The sequence below is a fragment of the Pygoscelis adeliae genome, unplaced genomic scaffold (assembly GCF_000699105.1).
Source record: "Pygoscelis adeliae isolate BGI_AS28 unplaced genomic scaffold, ASM69910v1 Scaffold36, whole genome shotgun sequence".
NCBI classification, from domain to species: Eukaryota; Metazoa; Chordata; class Aves; order Sphenisciformes; family Spheniscidae; genus Pygoscelis; species Pygoscelis adeliae.
The window spans coordinates 5,701,239-5,714,548 of record NW_008824934.1 but is presented as its reverse complement, the minus strand read 5'-3'; the positions used below and the strand labels follow the sequence as shown (position 1 = coordinate 5,714,548).

The window sequence follows — 13,310 nt, the reverse complement described above, 5'->3', positions numbered from 1 at the left end:
AAACAGTCAGTCAATTAACCAGCTCCTCCGAAACAAAACAGGCTTTTTTTTGTTCTGCGGTTCTCAGGATAATGAGCTTGATGGGCTCGCTTAGAAGCCAAAACCGCCAAAAGTTTTTCCTGTTTTCCCCCAGCTGTCTGGGAATGGACATTTCCCGCCACACCTGGGACATTCACTGGTTAAGGACTTTTCCCATTTGCTTTCTTTCCCAAAGAAGGGTTAAGCCAGTCACAGCACTGCAGCAGATGCCCTCTCACCTCCCTCCAGCCTTCTCTTGGGAGGTACTGGATTTTTCTGAATCCATCATCCCTCAAGATTTGGCTACGGAGACTGCGAAAAGGAAAGTTAGCAAACTTTAAACTGATTCTAGTTTTGATCTTAGCCAAAAGACTGTGCCAGAGTGTTCAAAAGTAATAGTGTTAATTTGCTAGCCATGTAGGTTCATAGATAGATGGAGCCTGGGAAAGTGGCTAATTAAGGTGACTAAGCTACCAAAAGTTGGAACGTGTGAATTCCCCCATTTTTGTTTTGCATATTCTGTTTCTAATTGCTCTCACTTGTGTAGATGGACATAAGATGTTAAGAAGGGAGTAAAAATAGATGTTTCTCTGGCAAACAGACTGAAAAAAGAGGAGTTTCAAGGGAGAGCAGAGTTTAGGGCTTTTTATGGGGTGAGAGAAACCTGCGTTGCATAAGCAGTGATGAGGGCATGCTGGGGAGGAAGGGAAAAGCCCTGAAGTGCCAGGGAGTGCAAAAACCAGAGGCAGGTTCTCTCTTTTCCAAGGCGCTCTGACCTCACCATGACAAGGCTTGGGAGAAGGGAGGGAGGCAAAAGCAGAGAAAGGGAAAGCTAAACAAATAAATAAAGAGAACCTTTCCCTCGTCTCAAGCTGTGATCTCCAAATCCCCCTACTTGCTCCCAGGCAGCTTGCATGGAGGTTCCTGCCAGGGCTCTAGTAGCAGCTGTTCTCCGAGGCACATTCCTGATGGCTTTCTCATTCCAACATCCTGGCAGAGTCAGCTTCTTCCCACCACTTTTAAGCCTGCCGCCCCTTGTAAAATTTTCTGGATATCAGAGCAGATCTTTTACTGGCTCTCGGGACCTACAAACATTAGTCAATCAAGTTCTTGTGGAAAAAAAAAAAAGACACACACACACACACACACACACACATCCACACATGCAGCCATCCAGCAGGGAATCTTCTACCACCTTATAGTCTTACTCCTGTCTCAATAGAGTTTTTAAGGCCAAGAGACGTGCTTTGGATTAAAGATGGCTGTAATAACAGTAGGGCCAGCTGAGATCAGGGTTTCTGGGTGTTAAGGGCCATGCCGACATCTACCCATCTATCTTGTCCCCAAAAGCTTATCATGTTAACATGTAAAATGGGAAGCAGACATGTGAAAAGTATTTTGTGACCCATAGTCACAAAAGAGACTCTAGAGCAGCCTTCGCTGCTCCTCAGTGTCTGGTCATTGCTTCATCCATCTTCTGGATCTCAGTGCCACTTGTCTGCTGCGCAGCCATGGCTGGACAATCCCCTGATCACACCCAAGTCTCTGAATCACAGCTCAGGTGTTGCTACCGGGCTTTCTTACTCTTACCGCATATACACAACATCCCTGCACTAGAATCCCATTTTGCTAATCACCGTACAAGCACTGAACAAAAACAAGCGGGCCTATCCATCTCTTTGCTTCCTTCTCCTCCTCACCTCTTTGCTTTACCATGTGAAAGGTGAACTTAGCTAAGCCTCATTCGTTCTCTCTGATACCTGAGTATTCACGAACCATAATCTCTTCTACATGAAAAGCTGATAGCTCTGTTAAACTTTATTGGCAGGCCTCAGAGTCTGGCTGGTCATGCAGCTGTCCCGCTAAGTGGAAGTTTGACACGTTGACAGCTAATAAAATTCACAAGCTGAACAACAACGGGGGGGGGGGGGGGAGGGGCGTGGGGGGGCAGACTTTTTGGGTGGGGGTGTAGGGAGCAGTTCCAAGCTCCGGTTTCTCATCTGCTAGGAAGATCATGGGAGGGTGAGCAATACTTTTGCAAGGTCACTGCAGTGTCTGTATGGTTGAGACGCGGGATTCCAGCAGTCAGACTTCAACACACCCAAAGATATGAGCCATTAAAAGGTTAATCCCAAACTGAGCATAGCCAGGGACAAGACTGCCATGGATTTCCGGAAGGATCAGGATTACAGTGCCAAATCCATGCCCAGCGAGGCCACCAGTGGAAATTCCCACTGACTTGTTTTTGTCTTGACTCATGTGTCCACACTAATTGTCCAGTACTGAAGAAATTCTTGCCCATCTGCAAGCTCCCATTTCCACCCTTCCAGAAAACAAGCTGTTGAATGCCAAGCGTTCACGGATTTAAAAATTAAGTCTAACAGCTAAGCAATTCACTTAGCGAATTTAATGGAAGCTTTGATTTTGATCTTGAATGTATTCTGGGGTTTTACACCAGTTTTTGCAATTATCTAACTGATGATGTCAAAGTTTTTATGTGGAAAAAAACCCTAAACGGGATTCTGTGATAATTTTGAAACTTTTCTCCCTGGCATTTCTAGAGAAGGGAGATTTTTCAGAACAACTCTTTTCTCATAAACAGTTTAGCTTTGTCAGTACAGTGTTTTTCAATAGAATCATAGAATCATAGAATAGTTTAGGTTGGAAGGGACCTCTAAAGGTCATCTAGTCCAACCCCCCTGCAACAAGCAGGGACATCTTCAACTAGATCAGGTTGCTCAGAGCCCCGTCCAACCTGACCTGGAATGTTTCCAGGGATGGGGCATCCACCACCTCTCTGGGCAACCTGTGCCAGTGCTTCACCACCCTCAGCATAAAACATTTCTTCCTTATCTCTAGTCTAAACCTACCCCCCTTTAGTTTAAAGCCATTCCCCCTTGTCCTGTCGCAACAGGCCCTGCTAAAAAGTTTGCTGCCATCTTTTTTATAAGCCCCCTTTAAGTACTGACAGGCTGCAATAAGGTCTCCCCAAAGCCTCCTCTTCTCCAGGCTGAACAACCCCAACTCTCTCAGCCTTTCTTCATAGGAGAGGTGTTCCAGCCCCCTCATCATTTTCGTGGCCCTCCTCTGGACCCGCTCCAACAGGTCCGTGTCTTTCTTATGCTGAGGGGTCCAAAATAGTTTTGTCAGGAAATTCTTGTCTAGGTGTAGAAATGACTTCTCAAAGCAATGCTAATGTCAAAAGAGACACCAGATACATCAGTCATGGGTCTAGGGACTTGAAACTAATCCTTCTCCTAGATGATCCCATTTGTGGATCTGTTTGCCCAAATGTGTTGCATTTTTAAGGCTAGTTACCAACAAACCCCAGTGCTTATTTCTGTTTTTTACTTGAACAATACCGACATAAAGAAATATAAGGTAAAACAAAGCAGTGCATATACCCAAATTGTCCTTAGGTCAGCACCTCAATCCTGAGTCACTTAGAAATTTGAGCACTGAAAATGTTTTTCACAAGTAGACTTTGGTGCATAGGTTCCCATGCAAGCAGCCCATCTCCATTTTTCCTGGTGCTATAATGATGTGGCAGGCTCCAAAGTATGATCTCAACAAACTTTCCCAGAAATCTACCAAAATTGTTCCCAAAAAATAGATGGTGGCTTTTGCTTCTCAGCATCACCTGCAGATGATTCAGATGGTCGTACCACAGGCAGCTGGGTACAAGCATGCATACCACTAGCAAGTACGTTAATCCTAGTTCCTATGGTTTGGGCAGTGGGTGCTTTCTGGAAATAAATAAGAAGTGCGAAGGGGTGGGTGCGTTATGATGCTGATGTCTGTTATTAATCCCCAGGAAATTCCATGCACTGAGAAACCGTTATTTCAATAACAAAATTAAACTAGACAGCAGGAGTCGCAACCCAATGCTTTATTGATCATTTTTATGATGGGTACCATTGTGATTTCTGCCTGGGAGAAAATGGATGTTTCATTTAATAAAAAGGCTCAAAGCAATTCTGTCTCTGAAATCTCGGTGCATTTCTAGGCTACTCACATAATATGTATTTTATGACACAGTTTCAAACTGTAGTAAACAGCCATATTCTAGATTGTGCTGCAGCGGCTCAGACATGCCAAATGGAGCACCAGAAAAGAAATTCCATTCAATTTTGCTTGAAATTTTTCACAAAGCAATTCTATTCTCCACGTGAAGAAGCTGAAAACCACCGTTTACCAGCAGTACTCTGCAGTCTAGTTTCCAGAAAATACATGGATTTCTCAGGAACTTCTCAAATATCTCTGTTGTGGGCTAGTGGGGACCCCAGTGCTCTTTCACCAGCTGTCACTGTGGTCAAAGGTCTATCCTGTTCCTTGAGATGGTGCTTTTTGAAGATGAAGGTATTATATGAAGGGACGGCATGGTGATAAGCAGGTCTCCCCCAGCTCTGAGCATTAACTGGAGTCATGCAAAGCTGCTGGAGCCTAATGCTGTTTGCCTGGTGTTTTGCTTCCCAAACTCTTTGAGATGTGTCCAAACTGGCTCTTCTGAGGCAATCCCCCTCCCTTAAAGGTCAGCTGAGAATGTTTTCTTTCTTCCTAAGGGTCCGAGTAGTTTACATTTCTTGTGAAGAGGGCTGCGATGAGGTTATGACACAACAGCTGCCCTGTGTTTTTGGCAGCAGCCGGGGCACTGAGAGGCTGTGCAGAGGAGCCGGCAGTTGGGGCTCTCGTTGGCAGAGGCTGGCTTGGCACGCTTGTTTTCCACGGCATGGGGCCAGCCGTGCTCTCGCACACCGGAGCGTCCAGATAGAAGGCCCACGGCGAGAACAGCCCCTGGCACCGCGGCAGCCGGCCCGTGAGAACCGCGGTGGCTCTGCCGGTGCGTGTGCCCAGGCACGTCAAGAGACCAGCGGTGCGATGCCAAGCAGCATCCAGCTCCCGGGAGAGGTCGGGGTGAGGGTAGTGCGCTGTTCCAGCCAGCTTTAAAGAAGCAGCTCTGTAAGGTAAAGCCAGCGAGGGCTGAATGCAGCTGAGATGGTGAGGAGGGTCCAGATGCTTCCTCCTCATGTCTCATGGAGGTCTTGCTGCAGAATGATGTTGCTAATGAGAGAGAGAGGTCGGCTGCAGTCTTGTTACATTACTTTCTGTTTGCTTAGTGAATTGGTGCTTGATGTCTCACGGCATTGCTGCTGTTCTTTCACATCTCTCCAGCCTGAATTAGAAACAGAAATGCAAATGGATTAGAGAGTAACCCATTGTGTACTTGCCCCAGCTAATATGCTCCAAATAAGCCCTCAGTCCACCTAGTAGTCACATAAAAAATAAACAAAACCAAACTGTAAATTAAATTACCAGGTATCCAAACTGCAGCGGCAAGTCTTTTTCCACCTGAACTTTGGAAAAGCCAGAGATGATCTCTTAAAATTGCAAGCACGTCCTATGACCATATCTAAGGGTTTGCTTAGAAAAGCATCAGCACTTTTGGTATTCGTAGTGGAATTACAGTAACCAGCCCCCCTGGAAACAGAAATGTCCCACTGACAGAGGATATAGTCCCAGCTATGTAAGCCTGAGGGCATCTTGCTGGAGAGAGTCAGCACTCTTTCATTAAGTATATTATACTTTACTGAAGATGAAAATGATAAGCCTAATCCTGTAGTCCTTCTGGCAAAGCATTGGTTGAAGTCAACAGGAGTGAATATAAACTTCAGGACTTGCAGCATAATTTGACAAGACCAGCTTGTTTTGTATGTGTGGGGCAGGGAATCTGTATGAAACAAATGGAGAAATGTATGACAGAAGGTGCTCCTTTGAACTTGCTGGCTTCTGCAGATGGAGGAATCCATTCAGTTCAGTAAAACATGATTTTTAGATAAAATTGTGGATTTTTGTGTTGAGATGCAAAACCTGGGACTGACTTTTTTGATTGTTTGTCCTATTCTGCTTTTCTTGGTCCCCTCTGGCCCGAGGAGCAGGACTGCCAGCCTCATGGTCGCAAGCTGCAAAAGGGATCCCCTAAACAATGTGGTAATGATTTGATTTTCTTACAAAGGAAGGAGGGCCCAGAGGCCAAAGCAATGAACGAGATCCCAGTTCCTTGGATGAAGCAGTTGTGTATAACACTGCGCACTCAGCTGGTCTAAATGGAAGTCAGTGAAGTTGCACTGATTTATAGCAGCAGAGTGTCTGTCCCATTGTATTAAAAACAAATAGGGCCTCCCAGAGGTTTTATGAGAAGAACTTTTATCACAAAATTTCCAGTCCAACGAGGGTGTATACCAAAATATTTCTCATACGCTTTGCTCGTATGCCCTATGCTGAATCTCTGATTCTAGCAGAGCCACCACCCAGTCTGTGCCCGGTAAAATGAGCAAGTGTGCCATTGCTTCGAGCAGCCAGCATGCGTGGTTCTCATCTGCTCTCAGTCTCCCCAGCTAAGGAGGCTTTCTGTTTAGTGGGACACCAATTAAATAGATTCTGTTTGGTCAGCAATAGAAAATGTTTATAATAATCAGGAGGAGGGTTTGCCAGGGTGTTTTAATCTTTGAGCCACTTCCCGTAGTGCTTAAGCTATTTTTAAAAGCTCATAGTTTTTTCTTTTGCAAAGAAAATCTTGATAGTGGGAATCGATGTGCTGCTGGTTTGCTGTTAAAGCCCAGCCTATCTCTAGCCAAACAATAGCAGCAGGAAATCTGCTCCCCAACATCTCATTCACCTCAGTGAGGTGTGAACATCAAAGCCTGTTCCAAAATGTTTAAATGCAACTCTAACACCATTAAGACTTGGTTGCCTAAGAAGCAAGTGTTGAAATGGAGAGAAAGCACTTCATAAAATACACTACCTGGCAGCTGCTTTCTGACAGCAGTGAACTCATCCTAATGTCTTTCAGCTTCCACAAGTCCCATTCATCCTCAGAGACAGGGTTTATGAAGAGATAAACAGATAAGTAAAACAGAGCATTTATTTTAAATTTTATTTTATTTTAACAGAATTCCCTCTGACAACTGAAATCATCACTGAGAAGCACAGTTTGTAAAATGTAGAGCTGGAAAACAGGTTTGCAAACAATCGTTCAGGATCCAATAGCTATTTCATTCAATGATAATATTTTTTTTATTTGTAAATATTATTAACTTTTATTACAGTAAGGGGTAAAGCTGCATCACTGGGCAGGGCTGGATTTGGAGCTGTGAAACCATGAGTTCAAACCTGGGCTTAGGATGTCTCAGTGTGAAAGTGGACAGATCTATCCCATTTCTCTTGCCTCCTGCTTCCCCATCTGGAGTATGAAATCCGTTAGCAGTTATGAAGTGTTCGTACTGTGATGATCATTTAAAGGTAGAGATGGCCTTTTGGTTGAGGAAGTGTTTGTGACATGATTAATTCTTAGACAGCCACTCAAAGATTAGAAAGAATATTGCAAGAGTAAAGTAATCAATGTCACAATCCAATATTTCACTGCTAACAACAGTTTGTTTAAAGAAAAAGTGGTTTGCAAAAAACCCCCACATACCACAAACTGTTGAAATTCTTCAATAGATTGTTATATATAGCTAACACCTTCAGGAACTGGGGTATGTCAGGAGAAATATAGGCTAAATTCATTGGATAATCTCATTTGTGAAGAGTCATTTGTTCTGCACCACTAACCTTGTTCAATATTTATCATAACCAAATCACCCACAAGTGACAGAGGCTCAGTGTTTTAGGCACTGAACCCAAGTGTCACTAGATACAGCCGTATCCCTACATGCACAGATAAAAATCTACGTGCCTAAAATCTGTGCACTCTCATGGGCTTTTTTCCTTGTTCTTTAAAGAGTTATCTCAGTAGCCTCAGTGATGCTTGTATGTCTCTGATGTCTGTTTTTCGCACTCCTCAGCACCTGGCAGAGGAAGCGTAATCATCACCGAGCTGTTGTACGGATTTACAGGTTCCCATCTCACTGTAACATCTCAACCCTTTCCAGTCTGGGAGGGCTGACTCTCAGCACCATCTGAAAGAAGGCATTCGGATGGAGCAGTAACTATCCCTGGTCTCTCATCACTGTTGCTGCTAGAGTTCCTCTCTAAAAGCCTTCTCCGTCAGCCTCCTGGGAAGCCCAGGATTTGCAGCATTTCTGACTAGTGTGGACAAGGCAAGGCACTGCAGGGATTTGCCCTGGTTCAAAGAAGAACCTGGAGAGGACCTGATCTGGCAGAGTCGCCTCTATGCAACCTGGGGAGGGACCTCATCTGACTTTGGTGGAATTTTTTTGGTGTGCTTGGGCCATAAATGGCCACATGACTCTTTTCCACCTGGTTTCTGCAACCTCTTGGGCCTGTGAAAGCAAACACATGGTGCATCTCTTCCATTCTGCTGGAGAGCAAAGGCACGACTTGGCTTTTCCATCCCTGTTTCCATTTATGAGCTCATTTATCCCATCTATCTTTCTCTAACATCAAGTCCTGATTAGGCTGAGCAGGAACACAACAGGCTTTCTTTCCCACAGGAGGCTCTTTTTGACCTTCCTTTCCTCTCCTTGTCTGACAAATTGTGGGAGCTGACCCATATCTCAGCGGCTGCGGGGATAATTCAGTCCAGCCCCATCCTGGCAGGCAGCTGTCTCTGCAGCCCTTCTCCGCTGCTCTGCTGGTTGAGAACAAGTGGCTGGGACATCTCTGGCTGGCCATTGGCAGGGTTGGGTGCAGGCGTTCAGGTTAAATAAGAACCAGTGCTAACCTTTGCCCCAAACCCAATCTGGCTGGGAGGATGGGCTCTTCTGAAATCAGCTGGTTCTGCAAGGCAGACAGTGATGAATTGGAGAGGTTTCTTAGTCTCGCCGTGCCTCCCTCTCCCATCTGTGAAGGGGATGGTGAAGGTAACGGATTGAGTGATATTCTGCAGTGAACACCTAGTGCTCAGGATCCTTGTAGCAGCATACTCACTTACTGAGCAAGGTGCACGTGGCACAGTGAGTGACTCTGGTCTTATCTGGACCCTGGACATGACTAGGACATGAAGAACCTGCTTGGATATCTTCTTTTAAGGATTCAGTACAGCTGCTGTTATATTCTTACAAGACTGTCCTCATTAAACTGTAATCTTTCTCAGTAGATCTGAGCAGTTTCTATAACGCATCTCCTGTCTACTTAATACATTGTTTGGAAGACAATTCGTGGGGACAAAAGCCCCAAATGTCTTTAGCAGGTACAAACTGTTGTCTTCAGTGGCCTGTATTATACTTCCGTACCCGTGGAAAGCAACACGTTTACACAGTGCAGGATCTCTTTGCTATGCACAGACAAATGATCATGAAGAACTTGTCTTTTTAAGAAAAAGCAGGTTTCTGACATGCTGGTTTTTCTGCTCTTGGGTTCTTCACACAGCCCTTTTCCCAAGTGCTGGCTTCGTTTGTCCCAGCATAAAACTCTAGTCGTACGATCCAGCCCCAGCAGCTTTTAGAGCAACATCTCCACAGGCAGACCAGTAGCTTCAAAACTTCTTCCTCTTCCTCATCTTCTTCCCACCAGTCTGGTTTTAGCAGCTGTAGCCTTCACCCCAGGCTTAACATGGTGTAACAGGATCCTCTGGCAGGGGGAATCTTTAGTGGCTGATAAAACCTTAACTGTTCTGAAATGAAAGCAGGTTCCCTTTGAAGTGTGCCTCGCATTACAGTTAGATGCTCTAGCCTCTATATTTTAACTACCAATAAAATGATTTATAAGCATAAAGGCCTGAGCCACCTTTAAGGCAGGGGAAGGGAAAGAATTGCTAACGTCATTAGCTGGAATGTATCTTCTTTTTTTCTGTGGGTTATAAATAAGGGGCGGAATCAACCTGTTTGGGCCATGAAATGTCCCTTCCTCTGCACGGGAAGGTAAATCCTATCAATTTCTTTGTGGAAGGTTTCAATGTATTTGTGGCTGGATTCTCCAGCCGGGCTCTGTTAGGAAGCACTGTGTTTAAGTATGTAGTTGTGGATCTCATTTGGTGCATGTGTATTTACTATTACTATAATTTATTATTTGTTTTGCTATGATGCTCCAGCCAAGACAGAGATCTTGCTGCGCTGGGTATGGTGCCTACTGGCAGTTAGAGAGCGCCTCTGCCTCGGATGCCCGATTGTTGAAATAAACTAAAATGTGAGAAAATGTGTTTTTTATCTTCAATTTAGAGGTGGTGATCTGATTTGTGGGTTGTGTAAGGACCAAAATTTGTTGAATGCAGCAATGTTTCCACTGACTTCAAATCAGAAAAGCAATAGCTTTCCCGAAGTCACAGAAGGAGCCCGTAGCATAATTAAGAACTGACTTACTTTCTCTGGTGACAGTCCACTGTCTTGAAAGTTAGCTTTCCTTTCTTTACAAGCCCATGTGCATTGTAGACCAAAGTAAGCAAGACATCCCAAGAATGGCCCGTGCACAGGCCTTTTTGGTCAACTCTACCTGTTTGTAAAAGGATCCAGAGTATCCTTTTATTTCCCTTAAAATATAAAGGAACTACACACCCTTAACTGGATGTGGAGAAGCAAGATGGGAGGAGTCGTACACACGTGTGTGAATTTTAATTCTGAACAACGGATGCAAACATGCGTGTTGGTGCATGGACGACAATAACCTCACGTGGTGTAACATAAGATAACACAAATCTTTTCAAAGTTGTGTTTTGATCATATGTTAGCCAAGCCAAGTGACAGACCACCACAGGGGAACCGAGTACTTGTGGGGGTGTTGCTGGAGAAATGTGTCCTGTACTAGACCATCTCACTCCACATGTTTCTTCTCAACTTCTAATCCTGAGTGGATTTGCCAGTATCTGGCCACCCTTTGCGATGTCAGGAAAGTGTCAGAAATCACTGGAGTAGCTTTTACATTCTTGGAGTTCAATTTCTCTTTTCCTCTCGATTCCTGGATTCATATCTGCTTTGGTTATGTTTTCCCTTCAGGTATTTGAATTTTATGTGCTATTCTCAGCATTGAGATCTTTTTTTTCTTTGAGTGGAAGCTCTTCCAGCCTGGGACTAGGCATTTTTCTCTGAAGAGAGGAGGACAAACTGTCTCCTTATGTTCAGCTAACAGAAATATTCAGATAGTTTTTATGTCCTTAACGGTGAAAGTGGAAGCAAATGATATGAGAGGAGGAGCCAAGTTCTGTATCCCTAATTCAAAGGATGAATTACACATACATGCATGCATGCATGAGAAAAGGACAGGACTGTCCTCTTTGCATGTCCAGGGCAAACAAAAGGTTATTTATTCGTGTTGCTCACTGCTCCTAGAAACTGCCATGAATTGGACTGTATAAAAGAGTTGTAAAGTGCTACAGGCCTTAATGTTCATTCATTTCTCTCTCCTTAACTCTGTCCGAGATTTTGCTAGTGACTTTTGGTGCCAAAAATGGACACAGAGATTCTGACCTGCATGGACTTTGTTGATCAATGCAGATCGGATGTAAGCTGACCTATTTCTGTCACGCTTTTGGAAGATGCTAAGAGGTTATGCTGCTTCAGCCAGTAGTGCACTGCAGTCGGAACAGGTCTGTAAAAAGACGCATTTGGTGCCAAGGACCTGACATCAGCACTGTATACATTTCAGGGGGTTTAATTTAGACCAGCTCTTCCAAAGAAAATGGGGCTTTTTTTGGTTTTACTGTACATGGATGTAAATAACAGCATGAAGTGAAGGACTGCCCAGGACTAGGTCCTTCCTAGCCGTCGTCAGCTTGTCACACGCAACTGTCATTAGCAGGTTTTAATCAAACTGTTTCCACAGTGCAGTAGTAGATGAGTAACACGTAGAAAGAGCAATAATAGACTGTGATCCAGAGAACCTCGCAGGAATTTGTGTGTGAAGCTCAGTGTATGCTTGTTTTGCAGCAAGCACCACTGCAGTGCATGGGGACTGAGAGCCAACACTCCATTTAGCATCTCTCAGTGAAAACATGTTGCCTTGTCATGCCGAGTGAATTATACATACCCACAGGTGCCAGTAAGAAAAAAAGGCAAACTGACAAGTGACCATTTACAGGGGGACTCAATTTAAAGGCCAGAGAAAGACATCCACTTTGAGATTTGGATCGTGTCTGAAGTGCAAAGCGCATCGGACTAAGGTTCTGCTATATTTGGGGCAGAGAGTTTTGGTTTGGTTCCCAAGATGTGGGGACAGTTTGGACTGCAGTGCCTCAAACCCTTGTAACCCCAGCTTCTGATCTGATGTTGAGCAGCTTGGAAGCCTGATGGAGGATTTTTTTTCCCCCGGAATGCTTTACACTCTTGATTTTTGCTCCATTTTTTCTTGTTGCTGTGAAATTTAATCGTGTTTTCTAGCCCTTTAGGCCTCACAAAGTCTAGCAGCTGCATTCTCATCTGGCTTGAAAGCTTATCCGCATACTTCTGAACCCCAAACAGGGATCGGGCCTGAGAGCCTCTCTGATTAAATGAAGTAAACCAAGCCCAAGAGACAGCTTGAGAAGCCCTTTCCACTATGCAGAAGGGAGATTGCCCATGATAGAACACATCAGGGCAGGCAAATGCATTTAGAAAAATTTCCCCTTGAGTCTTACAGGTAAACTAGCACTATAGGAAACACGAGCCCAGCTTTGCACATGCATTAATACTGGGTTTATTTTAATGCACAGTGATTTAAATTGGCTGCAGTACAATTCTAGTGCACACTGCAGTGCCTCTTGCAAGGAGAGCATGTCTTAGCATACAGACGACAGTGATTTGCTGCAGTACAGAGAAGCTAAGAAAACCCTGTATTCCCTCCGGTCTGGTTCTATCTATTTAGCTTGTCTAACATAGAAACCATGATGCTAATCTGTCTATTTATCCCTCCTAACAGTGCAGCCGTGTTGCTATTATGCTACTTAATCCTTCAGCATAATTCACATAGTTGTCAGATAACAAGGCAGAATGGCCAGGTGGTAGCAATGCATCTATTTGGTATGGACTCTCTCGGAATACACAAGCTAAATTATTCCTCTTCATCTCACCCTACTGCTGATAGCACCCTCCCATGCTCTTAGTAGTATCTTTCACAATTTTAAATGCATGTATCTTCACCCAGGAGACAGGGCGGTAGTAGTGTTGTCATTTGGGAGAAAGGAAACTGAGGAACTGAGACGAATGCTCACAAAGTCTGTGTCAGGCAGCCACTTGAACCTATTTTTGGCCAGTGCTGTAATTCAGGATGTGTTTCCATCAGCAACCCAGGTGAGATGGGACAGTAGCTCAGAGTAAGTCACACGTGGTCTTTCCTCTCCCCATCAGGTGTGGTTCAGCAACCGAAGGGCGAGATGGCGCAAACAGGCGGGAGCGAACCAACTTGCGGCTTTCAATCACCTGCTG

General features: G+C 44.5%; 1 protein-coding gene across 1 annotated transcript in view; it reads left to right on the top strand.

The window, feature by feature from the left end:
* Positions 1-13,310, top strand: part of PAX7 (paired box 7) — a 147,973-nt gene that overhangs the window by 94,959 nt on the left and 39,704 nt on the right. Inside the window, exon 6 of the mRNA XM_009325314.1 lies at positions 13,233-13,306. Within this exon, the coding sequence (XP_009323589.1) occupies positions 13,233-13,306 (74 nt within the window). The remainder of the gene's footprint in view (positions 1-13,232; positions 13,307-13,310) is intronic.